This window comes from Gossypium hirsutum, chromosome D12 (genome assembly GCF_007990345.1).
Source record: "Gossypium hirsutum isolate 1008001.06 chromosome D12, Gossypium_hirsutum_v2.1, whole genome shotgun sequence".
Lineage (NCBI taxonomy): Eukaryota > Viridiplantae > Streptophyta > Magnoliopsida > Malvales > Malvaceae > Gossypium > Gossypium hirsutum.
The window spans coordinates 54,769,115-54,788,398 of record NC_053448.1 but is presented as its reverse complement, the minus strand read 5'-3'; the positions used below and the strand labels follow the sequence as shown (position 1 = coordinate 54,788,398).

The 19,284-nt window shown below is 32.3% G+C and overlaps 4 protein-coding genes across 7 annotated transcripts; 2 read left to right on the top strand and 2 right to left on the bottom strand.

Annotated features, from left to right (window-relative positions):
* The first annotated feature begins 5,403 nt into the window (after positions 1-5,403).
* On the top strand, positions 5,404-8,070 carry LOC121224279 (ubiquitin-conjugating enzyme E2 27). Its single transcript, XM_041107216.1, has 5 exons — positions 5,404-5,813; positions 6,197-6,245; positions 7,166-7,325; positions 7,539-7,628; positions 7,845-8,070. Exons 1-5 carry the CDS (start codon positions 5,636-5,638, stop codon positions 7,950-7,952), a joined length of 585 nt encoding a protein of 194 aa, XP_040963150.1. The 5' UTR covers positions 5,404-5,635; the 3' UTR covers positions 7,953-8,070.
* A 315-nt stretch (positions 8,071-8,385) lies between these two features.
* On the bottom strand, positions 8,386-9,758 carry LOC107946873 (uncharacterized). Its single transcript, XM_016881367.2, has 3 exons — positions 8,994-9,758; positions 8,812-8,900; positions 8,386-8,739 (listed from the first exon to the last, which is right to left on the bottom strand). Exons 1-3 carry the CDS (start codon positions 9,496-9,498, stop codon positions 8,563-8,565), a joined length of 771 nt encoding a protein of 256 aa, XP_016736856.2. The 5' UTR covers positions 9,499-9,758; the 3' UTR covers positions 8,386-8,562.
* A 1,413-nt stretch (positions 9,759-11,171) lies between these two features.
* LOC107946872 (mitochondrial import inner membrane translocase subunit TIM8) lies at positions 11,172-13,215 on the top strand. The gene is made up of 2 exons (XM_016881365.2): positions 11,172-11,298; positions 12,879-13,215. Exons 1-2 carry the CDS (start codon positions 11,251-11,253, stop codon positions 13,065-13,067), a joined length of 237 nt encoding a protein of 78 aa, XP_016736854.1. The 5' UTR covers positions 11,172-11,250; the 3' UTR covers positions 13,068-13,215.
* A 1,246-nt stretch (positions 13,216-14,461) lies between these two features.
* Positions 14,462-17,584, bottom strand: LOC121224278 (probable protein S-acyltransferase 7). 4 transcript variants are annotated; one of them, XM_041107212.1, is made up of 5 exons: positions 17,312-17,584; positions 16,623-16,805; positions 15,784-16,080; positions 15,346-15,579; positions 14,462-15,114 (listed from the first exon to the last, which is right to left on the bottom strand). In XM_041107212.1, exons 1-5 carry the CDS (start codon positions 17,405-17,407, stop codon positions 14,566-14,568), a joined length of 1,359 nt encoding a protein of 452 aa, XP_040963146.1. In that variant the 5' UTR covers positions 17,408-17,584; the 3' UTR covers positions 14,462-14,565. The 4 variants fall into 4 exon arrangements, with proteins under 4 accessions (XP_040963146.1, XP_040963147.1, XP_040963149.1 ...); XM_041107213.1 differs by having other exon boundaries at positions 16,767-16,805; XM_041107215.1 differs by having other exon boundaries at positions 16,623-16,699; positions 17,312-17,470.
* Between the last annotated feature and the right edge of the window lie 1,700 nt (positions 17,585-19,284).

The following is a 19,284-nucleotide window of genomic DNA, read 5'->3' as shown; positions in this document are numbered from 1 at the left end:
TATACAAATAATTATATTTATCTAATATAAAAATAAATTAATATATTTATTTTTATAATATGTATAATTAAATTAAAATCAAAATTTCATCACTATATATTTCTTATTTCACCCCTTACTGATAATGATAAAAAGTTCAGAATTAGTTTCTTTAGGCTTTGCTTGTAATCCCAAGTTGTAGGTGCCAAAAAGATACCCTTCTTTGGGGGCTCGTTGACCAGTCGACATCTTCAAGCTAAATGCCGATGCTTGCAGTCTTGAATCTTGCCTTCGGCACCGCTTTGGCTTTGAAGCCGATAAAGCAACCAGCTAGGTAAACCAATAAAACAACAATGAGCACGGAAAACTGAGGCCCATGAACCATGAGAAGGACAATTGTGAAAACCAAGATGTTAGGATACAAACGCAAGCATGATGGATGCCATCACCAACTAAATTAAACTTTGAGTTATCATTCCATGTCACTTAGGGTGAGATGGCATCTTAACAAGATCTATAGATAGAACAAGACCTTTTCTTTTTAATTTCAAAATTAAGAAACAAGTAAATCAATGAAAATATTAATGTAAGCTGTTTGAACTAATGCACCTTTTTTTTTGTAAATACCGCCATGACACCCCCTTCATTAAAGCAGTAGGCAATGCATTATTCTTCCTCAACTTTGCCTTCTAGTACATCACTACAAGACTGAATCTTCAGTGCATCGTAACAATGCGAGGGAACGCGCTAGTAATAGTTCTCGAAAAAGAAATTATGTCCCAAAACCGGCCATGGCACAACTCTTTATAGCATCATATACTTTAATCATGTATCACAACATGTTTGAAAAGCTTGTAAGAAAATGGCATTTGGGGGGGGGTTATGAATGGAAGAGATGTAAGTCATGCATGAAAGATAAGAGGCAGTCAGGATAGCCAAAGGAGACTGCCAACAAACCAGTAAAAGGATTATTATATATACATATATAACATTCCTCTAGTTTGGGTTTAGGCAAGTCATCCTTGGCTACCAAACAAGACTCTTAATCTCCATACAAGACCACTCTTCCCTGCCCTAGTATTTTCTACTTTAGTTGTTGGATCTATATGCACAGTCAATCATGGAGAAAAGCTCTATTTAAAGCCATTGACAAATGATAAAGAAGCTGGATTGCAATTGCTGCAAAATAATTAGGTAATTCTTTTGTGCCTTTTTTGCAAAACATTCTATCATCAAAGTGGCTGTAATAGAATATATTCCAGTGAAGTTAAAGGACCAACATATATAGCAGATACTTAATTCCGAAAGTCACTCTTTTTGATGATGCCAACGAAGCAAACCCAGAATTATTTATCATGGTTGACTCAACTTGATTTTCTTGGTTAATTAAAAGAAATTATTATTTCACCTTTCCATAAAATTAATAATTTAGTTTCAAGTTAAACCCTTTTAACTAAAAATATTACATTTTGATCCTTCTTAAAAATCAATAATTCAAGTTAAACCCTATAGCCCGTTATTTAAATGAAAAAAATTGTATTTCCGGTCCATCTAAAAAATTAATAATTTAATTTAAACCCTTTTAACAAAGAATTTTTTAGCTTCAACTTTTCAAAATTTTATAACTTTATCTTGAACTTAAGATAAAGTTTTTGACTTTATCCATATTTATGAAGTCTAAAATTCAAATTTAAAAATCTCAATCTCAGGAATGGTTGTTATAGAAAACATGATAACAGTAACAAAATATTGTAATAAAGAAGGGAAGTGAGAAAGGAAAGGGAAAAATGCTTAGCCCTATTGCAATGTGGGACATGTAGATTAGGCAAGTTGCTGTGAATCAGTTCATTTGACATTTAAAGACATTGCAAAGGGTGAAAATGATGTTATATTAAGGTGCAAGTCTGTGTCTACATTGTTCTTCGTCATCCATGTTTTTAGCCTTGAAGTTGTTCAAATCTAAAAGAAAGGGTACCCAATCAATGATCAATCATCAGCTTTACATTCCTTATTATTTAGAGGAGAATATAATTCTTTTTACTTCAATTCAAGAAAAACAAAACCCTTTCAAGTTTTGATAAGAAGGAAGAAATTTCATTGTAAGGTTTGATTTTTGTGGATCTAAAAAATATTTAAAATAACTAAAGTTTAACTTGATTAGTTAATGTATTTGATAAATATAAGTTAAGGTTTTTGATACCAGTAAAAAATTGCTATTTTGAATGCATGATTGCCACCATCAATTCAAGCATTGATAATTGGTTTTCGTTGACTTAAATCCATGGTCAGAATGATGCCATTTTGACATTTTCAATTGCTTGGATTTGAAAAATGACACGATTCAATTTGGCATATAATTTTTAGTAATTCCTTTTCTATTATTCCAAGCTTCTTGGATTCAAAAGTTTTCCTCCACGAGACTATCTATCTCTCACTTGGATACAGCTTTATACCATTTGCGTGTTCTCCTGTGGAATAATAAAGTATTCTTCACAATGTTTTACATAAAAATTGTCTAGAAATGCTTCTCAAAAGTATTTTTGGGACAAAAATATTTCTAAATAAGTTGATTTTTTTAAATACTTCTTCCAAATTAAAAATTGGCTCAAAAATATATTTTTTTCAAAAACTGAAAATTTTAGTTTCTCCCCAAAAATCGCTTTTGAGAAATATTCCTAAACTAAGTCCAAGTATTGTTTAAAACATGAAATCGTCTTTACAAATTTATTTTTTTTAAAAGATGCCTCATGTTAGGAACATGGCCCTTATTATATGCAGCCACAATGCAATCTTTGGTTAATCGATGTAGAATCATGTTCCTTTCAACACTTCCCTCCTAAATAAGGGTCTAGATGTGTTTTTAAAAATTAGACGGATCCAAAATAGGTTTTCATATATATTGTTTTTGTTGCATTTAAGTTGTTGTGAACTAGAGTATGTATGAATTGCAAGATAAAGAGTAAAATTATGGGATGTCGGATCTTATGTTTTATGATGTTATTCAATGCTTAAGTTAATTAGAGGCTCAATGAATTGTGTTGTTTTGAGTCAATTGAGATGAAAGAGATGAGAATGTCTAGAACTTATTTGAGATCAGGGCATCTTTCTCGCTTTATACCTTAGAATGGTGGTCCAAACTTTATGGGGATTCGTACTTGTGCGTGAACTTGCCTTAGTTCTTAGCTAATACTTTTTTGTTGATCAAGGTGGGTTAGGTTATGCTTAAATATAATATTAACATATTTTATATTTGCTAAAGCTTGATTCAACTTGAAAAATGAGCTCAAAATTTTATTCAAACCCTCTTATATGTTTAAGCAGCTATCCAAAACCCATTTTAAGCTCGTACATACCATTTTAAAAATATATATTATTTAATATTTTATATATTTTTCATTTATTAAAATTTTGTATACAAACTAGTTAACACTTTTTTTTAATATTTATATCATAGTTTTATATATTATTATAAATTTAATTTTTGTGTTATAATATAATATAAATTTTAAAAAATGAGTCAAGATAAATTGGGTTTGAACTCAAACCTTAAATATTTAAATTCAAATTCAATCTAAATTTTAAATAGAACTAATTTTACACTTGAGAACTTCAATCTTATTATCTATCCTTAATAAAAATCTATTTTTTTGGTTCCAATATTTTCACCTGAAACTTATAAGTCTAATCTTAATGTTTGTCCTTTGTCAAAGTCGCGTTGCTTAATTTGACTTTTGACGTAGGTCTCTTGAAGTTTGGGCCATGTGACCCATTGGCTATTTTGAGCTCATGACCCTTCGGCTATGGTATGACAAGACGTTTTAATGAAAGTTGGTGAAGTCTACCGAGACAGAAAATTATTACTTATTAGGGTGTATTGCTCAAAAATATCCTACATCTCTACTCATATTAATTTTTTCATTGAGTTTAGTTTCCGAATAATTAGGCATTAATTGTGAAAATATTTTTATTTTATAAAATAAATTATATCATTTTGAAGATTTTTATATAGAAATTAGAAACATAAATTCATATATTAAGTTTATTAAAATTTTTAATATTTTTATTTTATCATTCAATTAAAATTTCATTTGTTATTTATAATAATTTTCATAATATATTTATTACTTGATTTTATTTTTCGCACTTATAGTGGGTTTGTCTAGCACATCTTTATATATTTCAATCGGTTTAGTGCATCCATAAATCTCATTAATTTAAGTTCCATCATTGTAATGGTATTTAAAAAAAAAAATTTAAAAGAAAAATTTATTAATTCATTTTATAAATGGGATTATACAATTTTGGGGAAAGAAACAACAAACATTCGTTGTAAACTGTGAAGGACAAACTTCATTAATCACAACAAAAGTTTCAACTTCAGCATCAAATGAATATTATGATATGTTGGCAATTGACTCTGTCATAACTCAAGCACGACATATTTGTAGCAAGCACTTAAAACAATAAGGATATCAACCTCGGATGGTCCAAAGTAGTGAGCAAAAATTGACAAAAGAAACAAACATCCACTAAATTGGAGAGGATGTCGACAAAACCATCCCTAAAACTACTTGCAAAAGCAATATTACATACATAAGCAAGACTAAAAAACTTGCTAGAAGAACACACAAAAATTTATAAAAGTGAAGACTTATTAAACAACAAGAAACATATAAAATTTAAGACAACACGGGTCTAAACAGACTCGTGAAATAATTTATTATTCTGAAATATTCTTAAAACAGAAACAAATTAAGAAGTCGATGAAGAACCACCCACTTTTAAAGAAAAACTGTTGGTATCTGGTGGAGTTTTAGCGACAATAGACATCATCATTTGTTCATCACAACTTGTGAATATAACAAAGATACTCACAATATATATATATGCAAATTAAAAAGAAAGAAAACGTGTAAAATGAATAAAGATAGAAAAAGAAGGTTAATAAGAGGAATAAAAAGCGGAACGATAAGCAACCCAAAAACTTACTTATTTATTTTGAAGAAAAAATAAAAAGTAAAGATGTTAAAAATATTAAATTATCATTATTCAACATGTCCTATTATTATAAAATTATTAATTAACAATGTCTTATTTTTTTTATATTGTTGTATAACAATGTCTTATTAATCTCAATTTATTTACTGTTTTCTCCTTTTATATTATTTAAAAGATAAAAATTACCTTATTAATTTTTTTGTTTCATTGTTCATTCTTAGAGAGCTAGAAAATGAAAAATAAGATTTCCAGTAGGGATGACAATAATTATATTGGATTAAGTTTTAAATAAAATTATAAAAATGTTATTAATGTCTAGTATTTTAAAATTTTAAAATTTTAATCAAGTAGTTACTTTTATTTTTCTAAAATAAAATAAAATAAAAATCGAAATAAGAATTAGAATTCGAAATGATTTTTTTTATAAAAAAATTATCCCTAGTTTTTCGGTAACCATTGCGAAAAGAAAAATCAAAATCAGCTGCCGTCAATTATGAATTATCTCACTATTTTATTTTTCCACCAAAGAAAAAAAAAAACTTGTAAAAGAGAGTGGAGGAAAGAGTGAAAAAAAGACTAATAGCGTAAAAAGAGTAAAGGGGAACGCTTTACTTATTGGGGCGTAGGGTTTTGATCCAACAAGGAGAATTGAGAGAAGATGATAGACTTTGCTCGTGTTCAAAAGGAGCTACAAGAATGTAGCAGAGAAAAAGACTCTTCGGGCATTAGCGTCTCTCCAAAATCAGACAATCTTGCTCGCTTGACTGGCATCATCCCTGGTCCCCTTGGCACTCCCTATGAAGGGGGCTCCTTTGAAATCGATATCACATTGCCTGGTATTTCACTATCCATTTCTTCTCTTTCTTTACATTAATTTTCATGGGTTTCTTTTTAAAGTTTAATTCCCCCCTCCCCCCTTTTTAGTTGAGAAATTGGGCTGATGGTAAAGGGTTTTTTTTTTCGTTTTTATAATGGGTAAGTTTTCCTTATTTTTCAGGAAAAGAATGCATCTTTTATCCAGTTTTAGATTTTCGAGTGAGTTTATAATTATAAACTTGGAATTGAGCTTTTCTCCGTAAAGTAATGGAAGATTGCTTTTTGAATGCAATTTTGTTAGATACTACCGATTGGGTGATAGTTTAAGGAAAGTTAGCAGTGTTTGAAATGGTATGGATCATTGATTATTGATGCTTGTTAGTGATTGGTTTCTATTTTGCAGATGGGTATCCATTTGAGCCTCCCAAAATGAAGTTTGTGACGAAAGTTTGGTAGGAAAACTAACAAGCATCATCTTGTTTTATTTGCATATTTAATATTCTTTTGTTAATTGCACCTGATAGTTGAATCGGTTTTCTTGTAATCTAGTACAATGTGGGTGTGATTGATGGAGCAATAATGACTGTACTTAAGATCTTAGGCCTCCCTTGGAAAAAAACAGCCTATGAAGAGTGAAGAAGTTAGTTAATTGCCGTTATGTATGTTTGTGGTCTTAATCTAGTTTCTGAGCTTTTTTTATTATTATTTTTGTGCATTGTTCCTTATATGACTTGGCTGGATAAACTATTGATAATCTTGCACATTTCTTTTAATCCTTTTGCGCTGATGAAAAATCTTGGATTAATAAACTTGACTTGGGCATCTAATCCTGAATTTGCACAACCGTATGGTTTGCTCTTTCTCTCACTCATCGCGTAGCTGAAACTAAATGGTGCCTTTTTAAAAATCATGGTTTTGTTCCTTATAATAGATTAGGTTTGCGTTAAAGTAATTTCTTTTCTCTTTCTTTCCCCATTTCTTGAAAGAATACTCTAATAATATGTATAAACAATTTCCTTTTGTTTACTGCCTGGTTCATATGCACCACTGTTATAATCATTCTTGTACTTGAGGATATTGAAAGGAGAAAAGAAAAAGAGAAATATACTGTTGCCAATGCATGTTAATGCATCTAGTTCAAGTTGGTACAAATGGCTTTTTTCCCCCTTGAATATGTTTTGCATGTGGATTTCAGAAGCAAAACTTTGGTGAATGTGACACCATAAACAAGATGCATCCGAATTTAGGATTAGATTATTGACAAGTTATAGTCTATTGTTCCTGATGCGTAAAGATGAAATGACTAATGATTGATTGAGTTCTGACGGTGGTTAACTCTTGAAACTTCCTTCTGTTCTATTAACCACCCAAGGCACCCAAACATCAGCAGCCAAAGTGGGGCGATATGCCTGGATATATTGAAGGACCAGTGGAGTCCTGCACTCACTCTTAAGACAGCTCTTCTTTCTGTTCAAGCTTTGCTTTCAGCTCCTGAACCTGATGATCCTCAAGATGCTGTAGTAGCACAACAGGTTTGATTTACTCGAGTCCAATCTATCCCATGTTTCTTTATAAAAGGTTCCATTGTCTCTTTCTATTGGCCTTTTTTGAATGTGCAATAGTTTGTAGATTATTAAACCTATGTATGTTGTCAGTCCAGCTTCAATTCTTGGATTTTAATAATTTCCGTTGAAGTTTTTGTCACTCTATCTAGCCATTTAGTTTTCCCCCGTTCTCTAATGCAGTATCTTAGAGAGTATCAGACATTTGTTGGTACAGCTCGTTACTGGACAGAAAGTTTTGCCAAGGCCTCTTCTTTAGGGGTTGAGGAAAAGGTTTGTATTCCTTATTTATCTAGATATTCATACAATCAAGTAAATATTTCTTGCGAAGTATGCACTGAGCAAATCCTTGATGTAGGATCTTTTCTAATAATAGACATTAGCAGTGTATCAGACGCACTCTTTGAATATTTGTTGGTAATGGGTCAATATCGACCACCATATATATTTAATGAACTAAATTTTCTAAGACAAATTGGATGGGTTCAGGTACAACGACTCGTGGAAATGGGTTTTCCTGATGGTTTGGTGAGAAGTACTCTAGAAGCGGTTGGGGGTGATGAAAACCTGGCCCTTGAAAAGCTTTTATCCAGCTGATCTGCGCTGGAGTTGCCAATTGTTCTACATCTTTTAGTAATTCTTCACCTACCTGGTGAATTTGAACACTATACGATGACACAATTATATCTGAATATAAGCTGTTTCTAATTACTGAGTTCTGATTCCATAAATTTCCATTTTTCGTTGACCATGCTTATAACTTTTGATCGATGAAATGTTGTTACTTGCATTTTGTTGAACGGCAGCTTTGAGTTGCCTTTGCCGGTTTTCTTGAATATTATATGTATGCTAATTGCTAAGTCGCCTTTCTGATCAATTAATTACTAATTACTGGAATGATGTAAATTCTGTGGGATTACCAAGCTTCCCTGTTCTTTTGTGTTTCCGGAATTACTGGGCACCTGTGAGCAACCGGTGAGATCTAGGTGGATCTAATCAGGATTGGAATTCAAGACTTTGAGGCATTGAATTATTCAAACATTTTCCCTTCATTGCATTTAGCTATCATATTCTATAATCTATATGACATTTGGTTCATTTAATTTCGTACAGTTCCTATCGGGTACAATTACAGAAGTCGTAACCAAGGATAGAAGAGAATGAAAGACGAAAGAAAGAAAATGCAATGAGCTCGTTTCATTTACATTTATGATTTAACATTGCTGCTGGATTTTGAGTAATGTCGGTTTAACTTCTGGTCGCCACAAGATGGGTAATAACATGATTTAACTTTGAGAAAGTTCTTTACGGGTTTTCCCGTAGGTATCACCCTTCTAAATCTCATCTTTCTTCTTCCTCTCCTCTTTAAGTAGCTGCTCGGTTCCTGTAAGAACAATAAAAACCCATAATTAGTGCATGTAGAGAAATTTGATGCCCTTCGTTTTGATTGAATTACCTCAGTGGATGATACAGATTCAAAAATCTCTTTGGCAGCATCGATATCGGTATCGCTCAACGACCCTTTGATCAGCAAATCATCTTTGCCTGCATACATGAAAACCAGCAAGTTTTACAGCTTTGTTTATAAAGATTGATTTAAAAAAATTCATTCATCAAGAGTTGAGATCAACAACTCACTAGAACAATCATCTTCCTTTTCGTTTTCAGTAAGGTAAAATTTAAGACTTGGTGATACAAGACAAGTAAGGCAAGGACGGCGTTCTTCGTTAGCCCTTCCAATTTCTTCAACAATCTTCTTATGGGCTTCTTTTTCTTCCAAGCTTAGCTTTTCCATGGACCTGGTCTCTTTATTTATCAACTTACGAGCTTCAGCATTATTACCATCTTCTTTGTTTTCCCCTTCGCCTGCAACACTAAGGATATCCTTATCAGAAACCATGGGCTGGGGTGCTATGTTTGCAGGCCCTACGTTATCATTATCAGGCTCCAGAGACAAAACGGCGCTACTTTTTCGGTCACTGCAGGAGCCATCCTCTGGACAATGCTGGAGCAGTATTTGTTTAGAAAGACTTGACCCAAACCTACGTTTCTCAATCTCCTGCAGTTTCCGGGTGAGAAGAGGCGGCACTTTAGGCTGAATCTCATCATTTTCATGGTCTACCTTTGATGTTTGACTCCCCATTGATGGGAAAGAAAGCAGCTTAGACAGAAATGAAGGGAGAGGAAGCCAAATGGATGATAATGGATAATGTTTATATCAAAGCCTATATACATACATACATCTCTTATTTGGGTTATGAACTAGTAATTCAACTGTGGGAAATATAGTTATTTCATAAATCAATATATACCTTTGATTATTTGTTTGGTATACATTTACTATTTTTATCCTGCTGGTTTGCTGAAGATAAGATTGTTCATTTGCTAACAGTAAACAAGTACAAGGGGTCAGCATGTTAGCAGTTGCACATGATAAATATTATTTACTGTTGAATTGATTTTCAGGACTTGGAATGAATACTCACTCAAAATTGGGCGAAAAATAATAATAACTAATAAGTTTTGGAAGACCTAGAAATTTTTTTAAAAATTTTAAGAGTTTAATGAGATTTTTTTAAAAAAAATTGGGTCTAATTAAATTTTATGATTTTTTTTTGAGATTAATGAGATTTTTTTAATATTTTAAGTGAGCTAATTAAAATTATAAAAAAAAAGTATAATGTGAATTTTTAAAAATTTGAAGGGGTCTAATTAAATTTTTTTAAAAGCTTCAAGGAGAAATTTAAAAAAAAAAAGTTGAGAGGTCTAATTATTTTTTTTTAAAATAAAAAAAACCATAATTTCCCAAAATTTTGAAGGGGGAAGGCCGTAAACCCTTTAAGTAGTCCTTTATTGTAAATAAATTCATAAAGGGGATGAGCTGAGCTCCTTTCAATTCTCAAAACCTAAAAGAATAACATGGATGACATTCCGACCCCTAAAAACTTGCATAAAAGCTATAGGGAGTTTTAATTGTTTTATTCAGTGTAATTGAAGCTCTTAGCTCATGTACAAACTTATATGATATAAGTAAAAAAGAAAGCATTGCATCCCCTTTTTACTCTTATATTCTCTTCTCTTCTTTTTTTCTTTTAAAATTTCTTTTTTTATATTCAATAGTTTTTATATGATTTTACCATTTTTAAATAATTTTATTGATTAAAATATTTTTATTTTTGATTTTGCTACATGTCATAAATATAGCGTGGCATGTGCCACATGTGCCAGGGTTAACTCAAAAAACGAAAAAAAGGGATAATTAGCTTTAATAGTCAAAAGAGCTATTTTGATGTATTTTTATAGTTCAAGAACTCAATTGAGTGAAAAAAAAGATAAGAATTTATTTTTTCTTAAAGTCTGAAAGTTTTTTATACCCTTTAAACTTAAATTTTATTTAAATTAATTTTTGTTTGACTTTATATTATTCCCCATATTCATATTTGAATTTTTGGGGATTCGAATACCAAACATATGATAAAAAATGTTAAATTCAAATATGTAGCAAATAATAATATTTAGTTTGGGTTTGGGTAATAATAATAATAAAATTTGTAAATCATGAATTTGAATTTAGATAATTTAAAAAGACGCAAATACCCAATTCACTGCCATCACCCATCCAAATGGGCGATAGTAATTTTAATATTTCAATATTTAGTAAAATTTACACTGTTGGGGCTAATTCGGGAACCAACTTTTGGGGCCTTTAAAAGGAAAAGATTTAACCCATAATAGAATAGTAATGGGCTTACACTGGTCATGTGCTTAGTCCAGCCCATCTACATACAGTATTTCTCTAGGGTTTTGCGAATTTGATGCGTTTGAAAGAGGTTTTTAGGCTAATTTTCCTTTTGGCTGCCATTTCCAACGTAGTGCTAAATTCAGTCTTCTCCAAATGGATGCATCAGCTCTCAATTCTCCTGATTTGCAACGATTCCTCAATGTGTGCTCTCTCTCATTTTTTGTTTCATTGCAGAAATAATCTGTTAACTGCTCTTATTTCTGTTAATTTTATCACCCAAAGTTCAAATCTTCTCTGGTTTGATGATTTGATGGGTTTTACACTGTTGGAGTTTTGATTTCATTTCCTTTTTAAAGATTTTAGTTTCAAATAAAATATAAAGCAAAATCATGGTGGTAAGTCAGGCTAATGTGTTCATGGCATTCCCTTAAGCTACTTTATATGACATATTTTGCATTTTCCTTTTTAGAGTTCGCGTAACTGGTGCCTATGGGCACAGGTTGATAATTGTTACCAGTTCATGAGTTTTTTGTTTTGATTTAGTATTTTACTTTCATTGAATTTAAGAAAAAAATGGTGCTGCTAATTAGACGTTGCTTTCTGTAGTTATCACTTTAACCGGTTCCACTAATCATTATTTGGCACTTTTTTTAAGAGTTTTGCTAACGAGTGTCTTGAGATTACACTTTTAGGTAAGCTAATATACTATTTATCATAAGATTATTATATTAAAGGTAATATTTGCATCTTTATTGATCATTTCAATACATTAGATAGAGATATTACTGTATAGAGTAGCTTTGAAGAGTGCTCTTAAGACACTCTTTAGCAAAATCCTTTAAAAGAAAGATATTTATGTAATATCTTCTTTATCAGAAGTTAATAGTCTGAGGAATTTTGTTTGTTCATTTTTATAAAATAATTTCATCATTTTGCATAAAACTATGTATATTAAGTGGTATATTCTAGGTGGAACCATTAGATTCTGGTTTGCTTTAACTCTCAGTGGCAGATTTTAGTATTGTTTTTTAGTCTAGATTTTTTTAGCGAATGACCTATGCACACTTTGAGGTTAGTATTTGTGGTTATAGTAATTTTCTCTTACAATTGCAGTTGGTGACAGTTTATATACTGGTTTTCAGTCCAGTGGGAGAAAATATTACTTAATATGATAACCTTAGAAAGTTCTCTTAGGCTAGATCCATTTAGTATTTATTGGCATGTTGTGTGTATGATACAATTAGCATATTCTATAGGAAGAACTTTGAAAGGAGTCCACAAAAATAAACATGAGGGACTTCAGTTATAGGTAAACATTATTTCCACATCTGCCCATGCACATCCTTTGTCCATGCTAGGTTGGAAGGAGACAAATGTATCATATTCTTCTGTTGATTTGTTGGCCAACATAGGCTAAGCATGAGTGTGCAAATAACGGGATCCTTGTACAAGTCTTCGGCGCACCTGGTATTTGAAAGTGCAAAATAGAGAGAAGGTAGGATTAGGAGCATGTATAGCTCTGAGAAAATTATGTAGGAATGGAAACTTCTAATTATATGCTGAGTGCTTTTGTCAAACTTTTTGAGTCAATTACACTCATGTCAATAATTCAATAAGGGGATTTATAATTAGTCTAAATCGCTTAATGGTTTTTAATTGTGATGGATTAAAAATTGTTGAAATAGTTTGAAAATCTTTTCTTATGTGGCCTTTCCAGTACATTGAGAAGCTTATGATCTTGCCATTTTAGGTTCTTGATTTATTTTGTTGTGGCTATACAGCAAGAAAAGGAAAAAGCCATGGTCAATGAGATGGTGGCAAAGCTTACAAGTGTGTGCTGGGACAAGTGTATCACAAGTAGTCCTGGGAATAAATTCAGCTCGAGTGAATCTGCTTGTCTTTCTAATTGTGCTCAACGATACATGGACTTGACACTCATCATTATGAAACGCGTTCAGTCAATGCAGTAACCTGGAGGAGACTATGCCTGCAGTCGTGGTTACAAGTTGTGAGCTTTTCTTGCAAAATCTGCTGTATTTTTTAAACCAATACTCGTATTCTGTTAAAATTCCTACAGAAGGACATCCTTTGCAATGGGTTACAAATTAATTATCTCAAGATTCTATGCGGGCTTAAAAGAGTTTGCTTTGGCATCCATTTTGTTTCTTTTTTATTCTTTTGACTTTCTTGGGGACTCACCAACCATCCTATTTGTATTTTATTGTGCCAGTATTTACCACTTTTACGTGTCAAAATGTCATTATCAGAGGAAAGACTCCTGAATCTCACATCGACAGTGTTCTAGAATTAGTCTCGGGATTCAAGTATTCACACCAACTTCAGCGTGTGATATATCTTTTTGGACAAAATATGGGACCTAATAGGTCTAAATGGACGATACTTCACCGATTGGTGTGAGTAGAGCACCTTAGAATCAGTCAATGGTAGGAGCCAAAGGTAATCAGAGGGCTCGTTTGTCCCTAAAGACAAGTCAGGGTTTGGCCCATGCTATGAATGAATCATTAAAGCAGCGTTCAGGCTTTAGAAATGGCTAATTAATTTTTTCTCTCTTTTTTCGCAATCCGACGCCCTTACTGGTGAAGTTTTGTTTACTCCAATTTTAACTTCAAGTTACTGTTTTATTTTGTTCTTTTTGTTGTAGATTGATTTTTTCCGGTATTTTTTATCATAATTAACATTTTAAATAATCGTCATACTGCATTTTTTAATGCTTTTGTAAATGGCCAATTGGTTAGTTGATTGGTTTTCGGTTTAATTGATTGATTTGGTTTTATAAAAATTCATTTAAAAAAATATTAAATAAAATAAAATTTGGTTCAATCAATATATTTTTAATTCAAATTTACTGTCAACTTTTTATTATTCAAACTGGTAGGGTGATAAGTTTCTGGTGTAGTTCCAACTTGGGTATTTCATTGAAACCCATTATTATATCTTCGAGGGTTATGATAAAATGGTGGAACGGTTGAAGTTTAAACACCGAAAAGAACAACTACTGTAGAAGGATGAGATGTTCATCTCACACGATGTAGCAGTAAGTTCCGCAATAGGACGATATAAGCTCTAAATTCTTCATTTTTCTTTAAGCATTCAACACAGCGAGACACGGTCACTATGGTCGATTGCATATATAAGCCTCTGACCGTTTACCGTGGCTTACTGCCATTTAAGTGGAAGCATTTTGAAATGAAGTAAAAAAGCGTAAACCCAGGCCAAAGTATCACTGAAGACTTTTTTTTTTCTCTCTCTCTCTCTTTTGGGGAGGAATAAAACAACCCCAAGGTATCGTTTTAACACAACCCATTACGCTCTGGCCAAATGAAATAACACAACTCATTACACGTTACAAAACATTTTAGCAAGTGAAAAATTAAAGCATTTGGTCCCAATCAAACACCAAACAGAATGCACACCATTTTTTTTTCCTCTTTCATTTTTATTTTCTGTTCATTTTACAGTTGATAACCTCATTTCAAATTGTTGATTCTGGTTTGTAGATTCCCCATTGCTCTTACCATTCATCCCCTTAGATTCTCCAATTCTGGACAAAGGAAGAATCTCGGGTGATATTTCCCATCTTTCACTGTTTCTTCCCCAACTCGAACGTCTAGGATGATGCATGACACCACGCCCCTCTGTGTTATCCGGAGGAAGGATCCTACTTAAATCGGGAGATACATCAGGCAATCTGCTGTCCTTGTTGCTGTAGTCAACACTGTGTTGTCCTTCATAATCGCTTATATCTCCTAAAGCCTCATCCCAAACTGGTTTTCTCCCCATTTCGATGTCACCAATGGCTTTCCCGTTGTTTGGACTGATAAAACCTCCACTCACTGTTCTTGGTGCAATTGCAGGTTCCTTCGGAACCTTTGCCCTGAGGTTTATCTTGGATGAAGGAATACTGGTGCAGAATACCTCCAAGAAGTTCCTGATGACCCCTTTGTTGTATGGATTCTCATGACGATCATACCGGTACCTAAAATTCTCGTATGTAGACTGCCAAAAGCATAAAAAAGAACTTGGTCATTTCCAGCTGAAGATAATGCAAAGCACTAAAAATAGAACACCACAAGATTCAAGCATAATAAACTTATCACTATATGTCGTAGGTTTGGAAGTAGTCCGTGGTTTACAGGAAAAGTGATGTACGTTAAAACAGATTCGAAGTGCTAGAATTTGAAAATTTTGACAGTATGAACGTATAATGAACCGGAATATAAATATTACCTGGTTTGTACTGATTAGATACAAATGAAAGACAGTCAATCCACCAACAAACCAAACTGAAATGAAGGTGTAGATTATTAGCACAATGGAGGCAGGGGTTTTAGTCATCGCTTTCCAGATTGTAGCCTCCTCGCCATTCATGATCCTCCGGATATAAACCCAGCAAAATCCATGCACGTATAAACAAAGTAGAGTTGTAGAGAAGACAAACATGAAGAAGAATCGGTAATTCCGCTGCACCAAAAGGAGAAGAAAACAAAAATCAGAGACACTGTAAAGGGATCGTGCCTATATCAAAATGAGGGGAAAACAAAGGGCTTTAAACAGATGTAAAGGAACTAAAGAAATAGCCAAAAAAAGTTTAAGAAAACATAGTGCTGCTGTTGCCACTAGTTTGGAAGAAGAAAGTAGAGTATCACGTAAAACAATTTGTATTACCAGTCCGATACACTGACCAACCCAAGGGCAGTGGTGGTCGAATCTGTCAACGCAGTTATTGCATATAGAACAGTGAGAACATCGGGGAGGTCTGTACAGCATGCATGTATCACAATATTTGATCTTCACACTTATACCATTGACAATCACATCCTTTGTACGCGGTAATCGTAATGGTGGAGTTTGGCCAGGCCGAGCTTCAGTCATTCCTTCGTAACCTTCAGGTTCGGGCGGGTGCAAGTTTCGTGGAATTACACCGGGATCTCTTCCTGAGGCTAGTAGAAGAAGAGTTATATCCTGAGGAAACATAAGTCAACTGTAACTCATTATATTTGCAGTGATTTTGGAATATCAAACCAATTATCACAAACAAGTTTGAATATCAAAATGTGATTTAAGAATACAAAATGAACTTTTTATTTTTGTGCAAAATTGAGTATTGAATTGATAACTTGAGGAAACACTGGAAATGCATTCAACGATCAATAGCAAATACGATGGTAGAACTTGTATTCAAAGGCAAGCGACCATAGACGTTTAGCATCATATTTAGAGAGTTGTATCCTGTCGTAAAATCACCTTACACAATACCGTTTCCAAGAGTTCGTTATGCCGAACATCAGTGTCACAAAAAAGCACTCTATATGCAGACAATCACTAGCAAAACTAAATGATTCATGACATCTTTCATGCAATAGCAGAAATCCGAGCATCAACATCTAATAACCATACCAGATCATAAAATCAACATAAACAATACATTCAATACGCAGAACATCAGTGACAAAAAGCAGCATACATGAAAAACAATGGTGTTTTAAGGAAGGGAATGAACTAACAGATAAAGTGAGAGCCACAACAACAGCCATTATTGATATTCCGAGGTGATGAGGGAAGTCATCCATTAATTTTCTTGCTACAAAGACACAGAAGACAGCAACAGGAGCAACAATTAAGAAGATAGTGAAGAAAAGGGATCTCACATCAGGTCCAAATATAAATCTTCCTCCCAAAACAAATACCTGCAGAAGAAAAAAAAAAGACCCAGAAACTATTGGCATAAACAATAGTTAAAATAAAAGCATTATATTTATACTCTACAGCTCAATTTTCCCAGAATTATTTTTCGCTAGATTAATTTACAATTGAGACTTAATTGATCTTCCATATGCCTAAAGTTGGTCAGATTGTTCATTAAAAAAAAAGTTGGGTCATATTGCAACATCTCAATTAATTCACAAAAATTCACATCAAGCTTAATCAATTGCCTTTCACTTCCAAATGATCCTTATTCAAATCAACCTCATGAACTACCAAAGAACTAAAACCGAGAAAATTCAATTACCCAAACACCTTTTTGTTTTGTTACCAAACTTTAAACACAAAAAGAACCCTTTCCCATCAATCATATAGCAATAAAAACCCATAAACAGACTTTTGATTCCATCAAATCAACCCTAAATTTCAGATCTTTGATCAACAAACCATCAAAAGAGATATAAAAGAAAGTTCTTTTTTTTTTGCTTACATTGCTGCCTTTCCAAGCTTTATAAGTTCTAATGAAACCATCACCATGATTAGCTTCATCAGCCAAATCTGGTCGAGGAGGCTGCAAACCGTTCATCTTCCAAAAATTCAACCTTTCTCCTTTCCTCTCAATTAAGTAGAGAGAATTGAAGAATAACAGTAGTAAAAGGGGAAAAAAAAAAGCTTCTTTGGCGAAAAGCAGCAAATAGAATAGAAAAGGCGGCTCTTTTTTTAATTTTGGGTTCGCTTTTTTTCAACTTTTTCCCTTATATTGAAGGCAAAATTTTGCATTGACTTTTCTCTACTTTATATAACTTAGCCAATCAGCAACCGCCGTCTAAGGTGGCCATGGTCCAACGTCGAGCTGGTCAACAGTTTCAAAATTGCTCTAAAGATTCCCATTTATGTGGGTATATATTAATTAGTTATTTAATATTTGATTATACTATCAAATAAGATAAAAAAATAATATTAGCCCTTAAGAACAAAACAAGGCCAGGGTAAGAATATGATGTGGATAGACATATATATATAATAAACTGTAGGTAAATTCTCAGTTTCTGACAAGACAGGTATGTATGCATGTATGTATGATAATGTTGACCCTGAATACAGTGGCATTCCCACAAATACATATGATTCTGTCTCTGCGATGCTCGTGTCACTGCCAGCCAATGGTTCATGATGTCCCATTTCATTAATGGAATGGGAACACACTCCGGATCCTTGAAGAATAAGTTTTTTTTATAATACCTCGGATAAATCTAAAAAATACATATAAATTTATATATAAAATTTAATTTTGTGTAAATTTATAAATAAAATTTTAATTTGATCTAATTCTTGCGAATTATTAACACAATTATTAATATAACATCATTTTATATTTATATATTGCATACATAAATAATTATAGTTATCTAGTATAAAAACAAATTGATATATTTATTTCTTTAAATACATATGATTAAATCAAAATTAAAGTTTTAAGTATATATTTGAACCATAATTAGAGTTTTACATATATAATTGCACCAAATTAAAATCTATATATACAATTGTACATTAAATCAAAGTTCATGTATAATTTTGATATTTATAACATCAAATGAAATAAAATATTAACCGGTTATTTTTAAATAATAATTAAGAATCAATATTAAAAAAAAAATCTAGAAATCTAACTTAATGCAATATAAGTAAGGGTAATGTAAAGTTGGAAAAATAATTAAAACGTGGTTGTCATGGGAGTAGACACCTTATTCTTCTCCACTGATGATTAAAAATATGATTGTCGTTGGAGTGGAATCATGCAATAAAAAGACAAAATTAGTAAAAAGTCAAAAGCAATTTTGGTAGAGAGAAAAGACTTGCTTGTAATGTTGGAGCATGCCATGACAAGTATCTAATCTAAAGTTCTTTCGTTGGAGCGCCGGAGGATGCAGTCGAGTGCATAAAATGTTTCTCCTTCAACTTCCAAGATGTTGACCATACTGCTTCTCTAATTCAATTCATCTAACTGATTTGTAACATCAATTAAGTGACTCGTCGACATTTATCATTATCACTAAGTTTAGTATCCAATTTTTATACTATAGTTAGGGGAATTGGCAGAGGTTTCACCCTTAAAATAAAAAATTTTCTATTTAGGCTCTTTAAAAATTTTAATTAGTAAATGTAAAACTGATAAAAATATGATTTAATTCTTTAAAAATTATAAAGATATATAGGCTATTAAAATAATGAAATTACATATTTACTATTGTAAAATTTACAATTTAATTTCGCTGACTTCGCCCCTTACTAGATTGTGTCATCACTTGTGTAAAAATTTTGGATCTTGAAGAAGGTTCATCCTTGAATTTGTAGATGCATCAATAAAAGGGAATATCTCCATGCTTTTGATCAAGATTTTCTTTTGATTTGGTATCTAATAAAAGACTATCATGCACGTTTGGTGTGCTCTAGATTGGA

What these genes read in the sequence shown, in the direction of transcription:
- LOC121224279 (XM_041107216.1), top strand. Translation starts at nt 5,636, where the DNA reads ATGATAGACTTTGCTCGTGTTCAAAAGGAGCTACAAGAATGTAGCAGA. An exon ending in ATGCTGTAGTAGCACAACAG is followed by an intron (nt 7,326 to 7,538) that starts GTTTGATTTACT and finishes TCTCTAATGCAG; the next exon opens with TATCTTAGAGAGTATCAGAC. An exon ending in CTTTAGGGGTTGAGGAAAAG is followed by an intron (nt 7,629 to 7,844) that starts GTTTGTATTCCT and finishes GGATGGGTTCAG; the next exon opens with GTACAACGACTCGTGGAAAT.
- LOC107946873 (XM_016881367.2), bottom strand. Translation starts at nt 9,498, where the DNA reads ATGGGGAGTCAAACATCAAAGGTAGACCATGAAAATGATGAGATTCAG. An exon ending in AAAGGAAGATGATTGTTCTA is followed by an intron (nt 8,901 to 8,993) that starts GTGAGTTGTTGA and finishes TCATGTATGCAG; the next exon opens with GCAAAGATGATTTGCTGATC. An exon ending in AATCTGTATCATCCACTGAG is followed by an intron (nt 8,740 to 8,811) that starts GTAATTCAATCA and finishes TTGTTCTTACAG; the next exon opens with GAACCGAGCAGCTACTTAAA.
- LOC107946872 (XM_016881365.2), top strand. Translation starts at nt 11,251, where the DNA reads ATGGATGCATCAGCTCTCAATTCTCCTGATTTGCAACGATTCCTCAAT. An exon ending in ATTTGCAACGATTCCTCAAT is followed by an intron (nt 11,299 to 12,878) that starts GTGTGCTCTCTC and finishes GTGGCTATACAG; the next exon opens with CAAGAAAAGGAAAAAGCCAT.
- LOC121224278 (XM_041107212.1), bottom strand. Translation starts at nt 17,407, where the DNA reads ATGAACGGTTTGCAGCCTCCTCGACCAGATTTGGCTGATGAAGCTAAT. An exon ending in TTGTGGCTCTCACTTTATCT is followed by an intron (nt 16,081 to 16,622) that starts GTTAGTTCATTC and finishes ATGTTTCCTCAG; the next exon opens with GATATAACTCTTCTTCTACT. An exon ending in ATCTAATCAGTACAAACCAG is followed by an intron (nt 15,115 to 15,345) that starts GTAATATTTATA and finishes TGCTTTTGGCAG; the next exon opens with TCTACATACGAGAATTTTAG.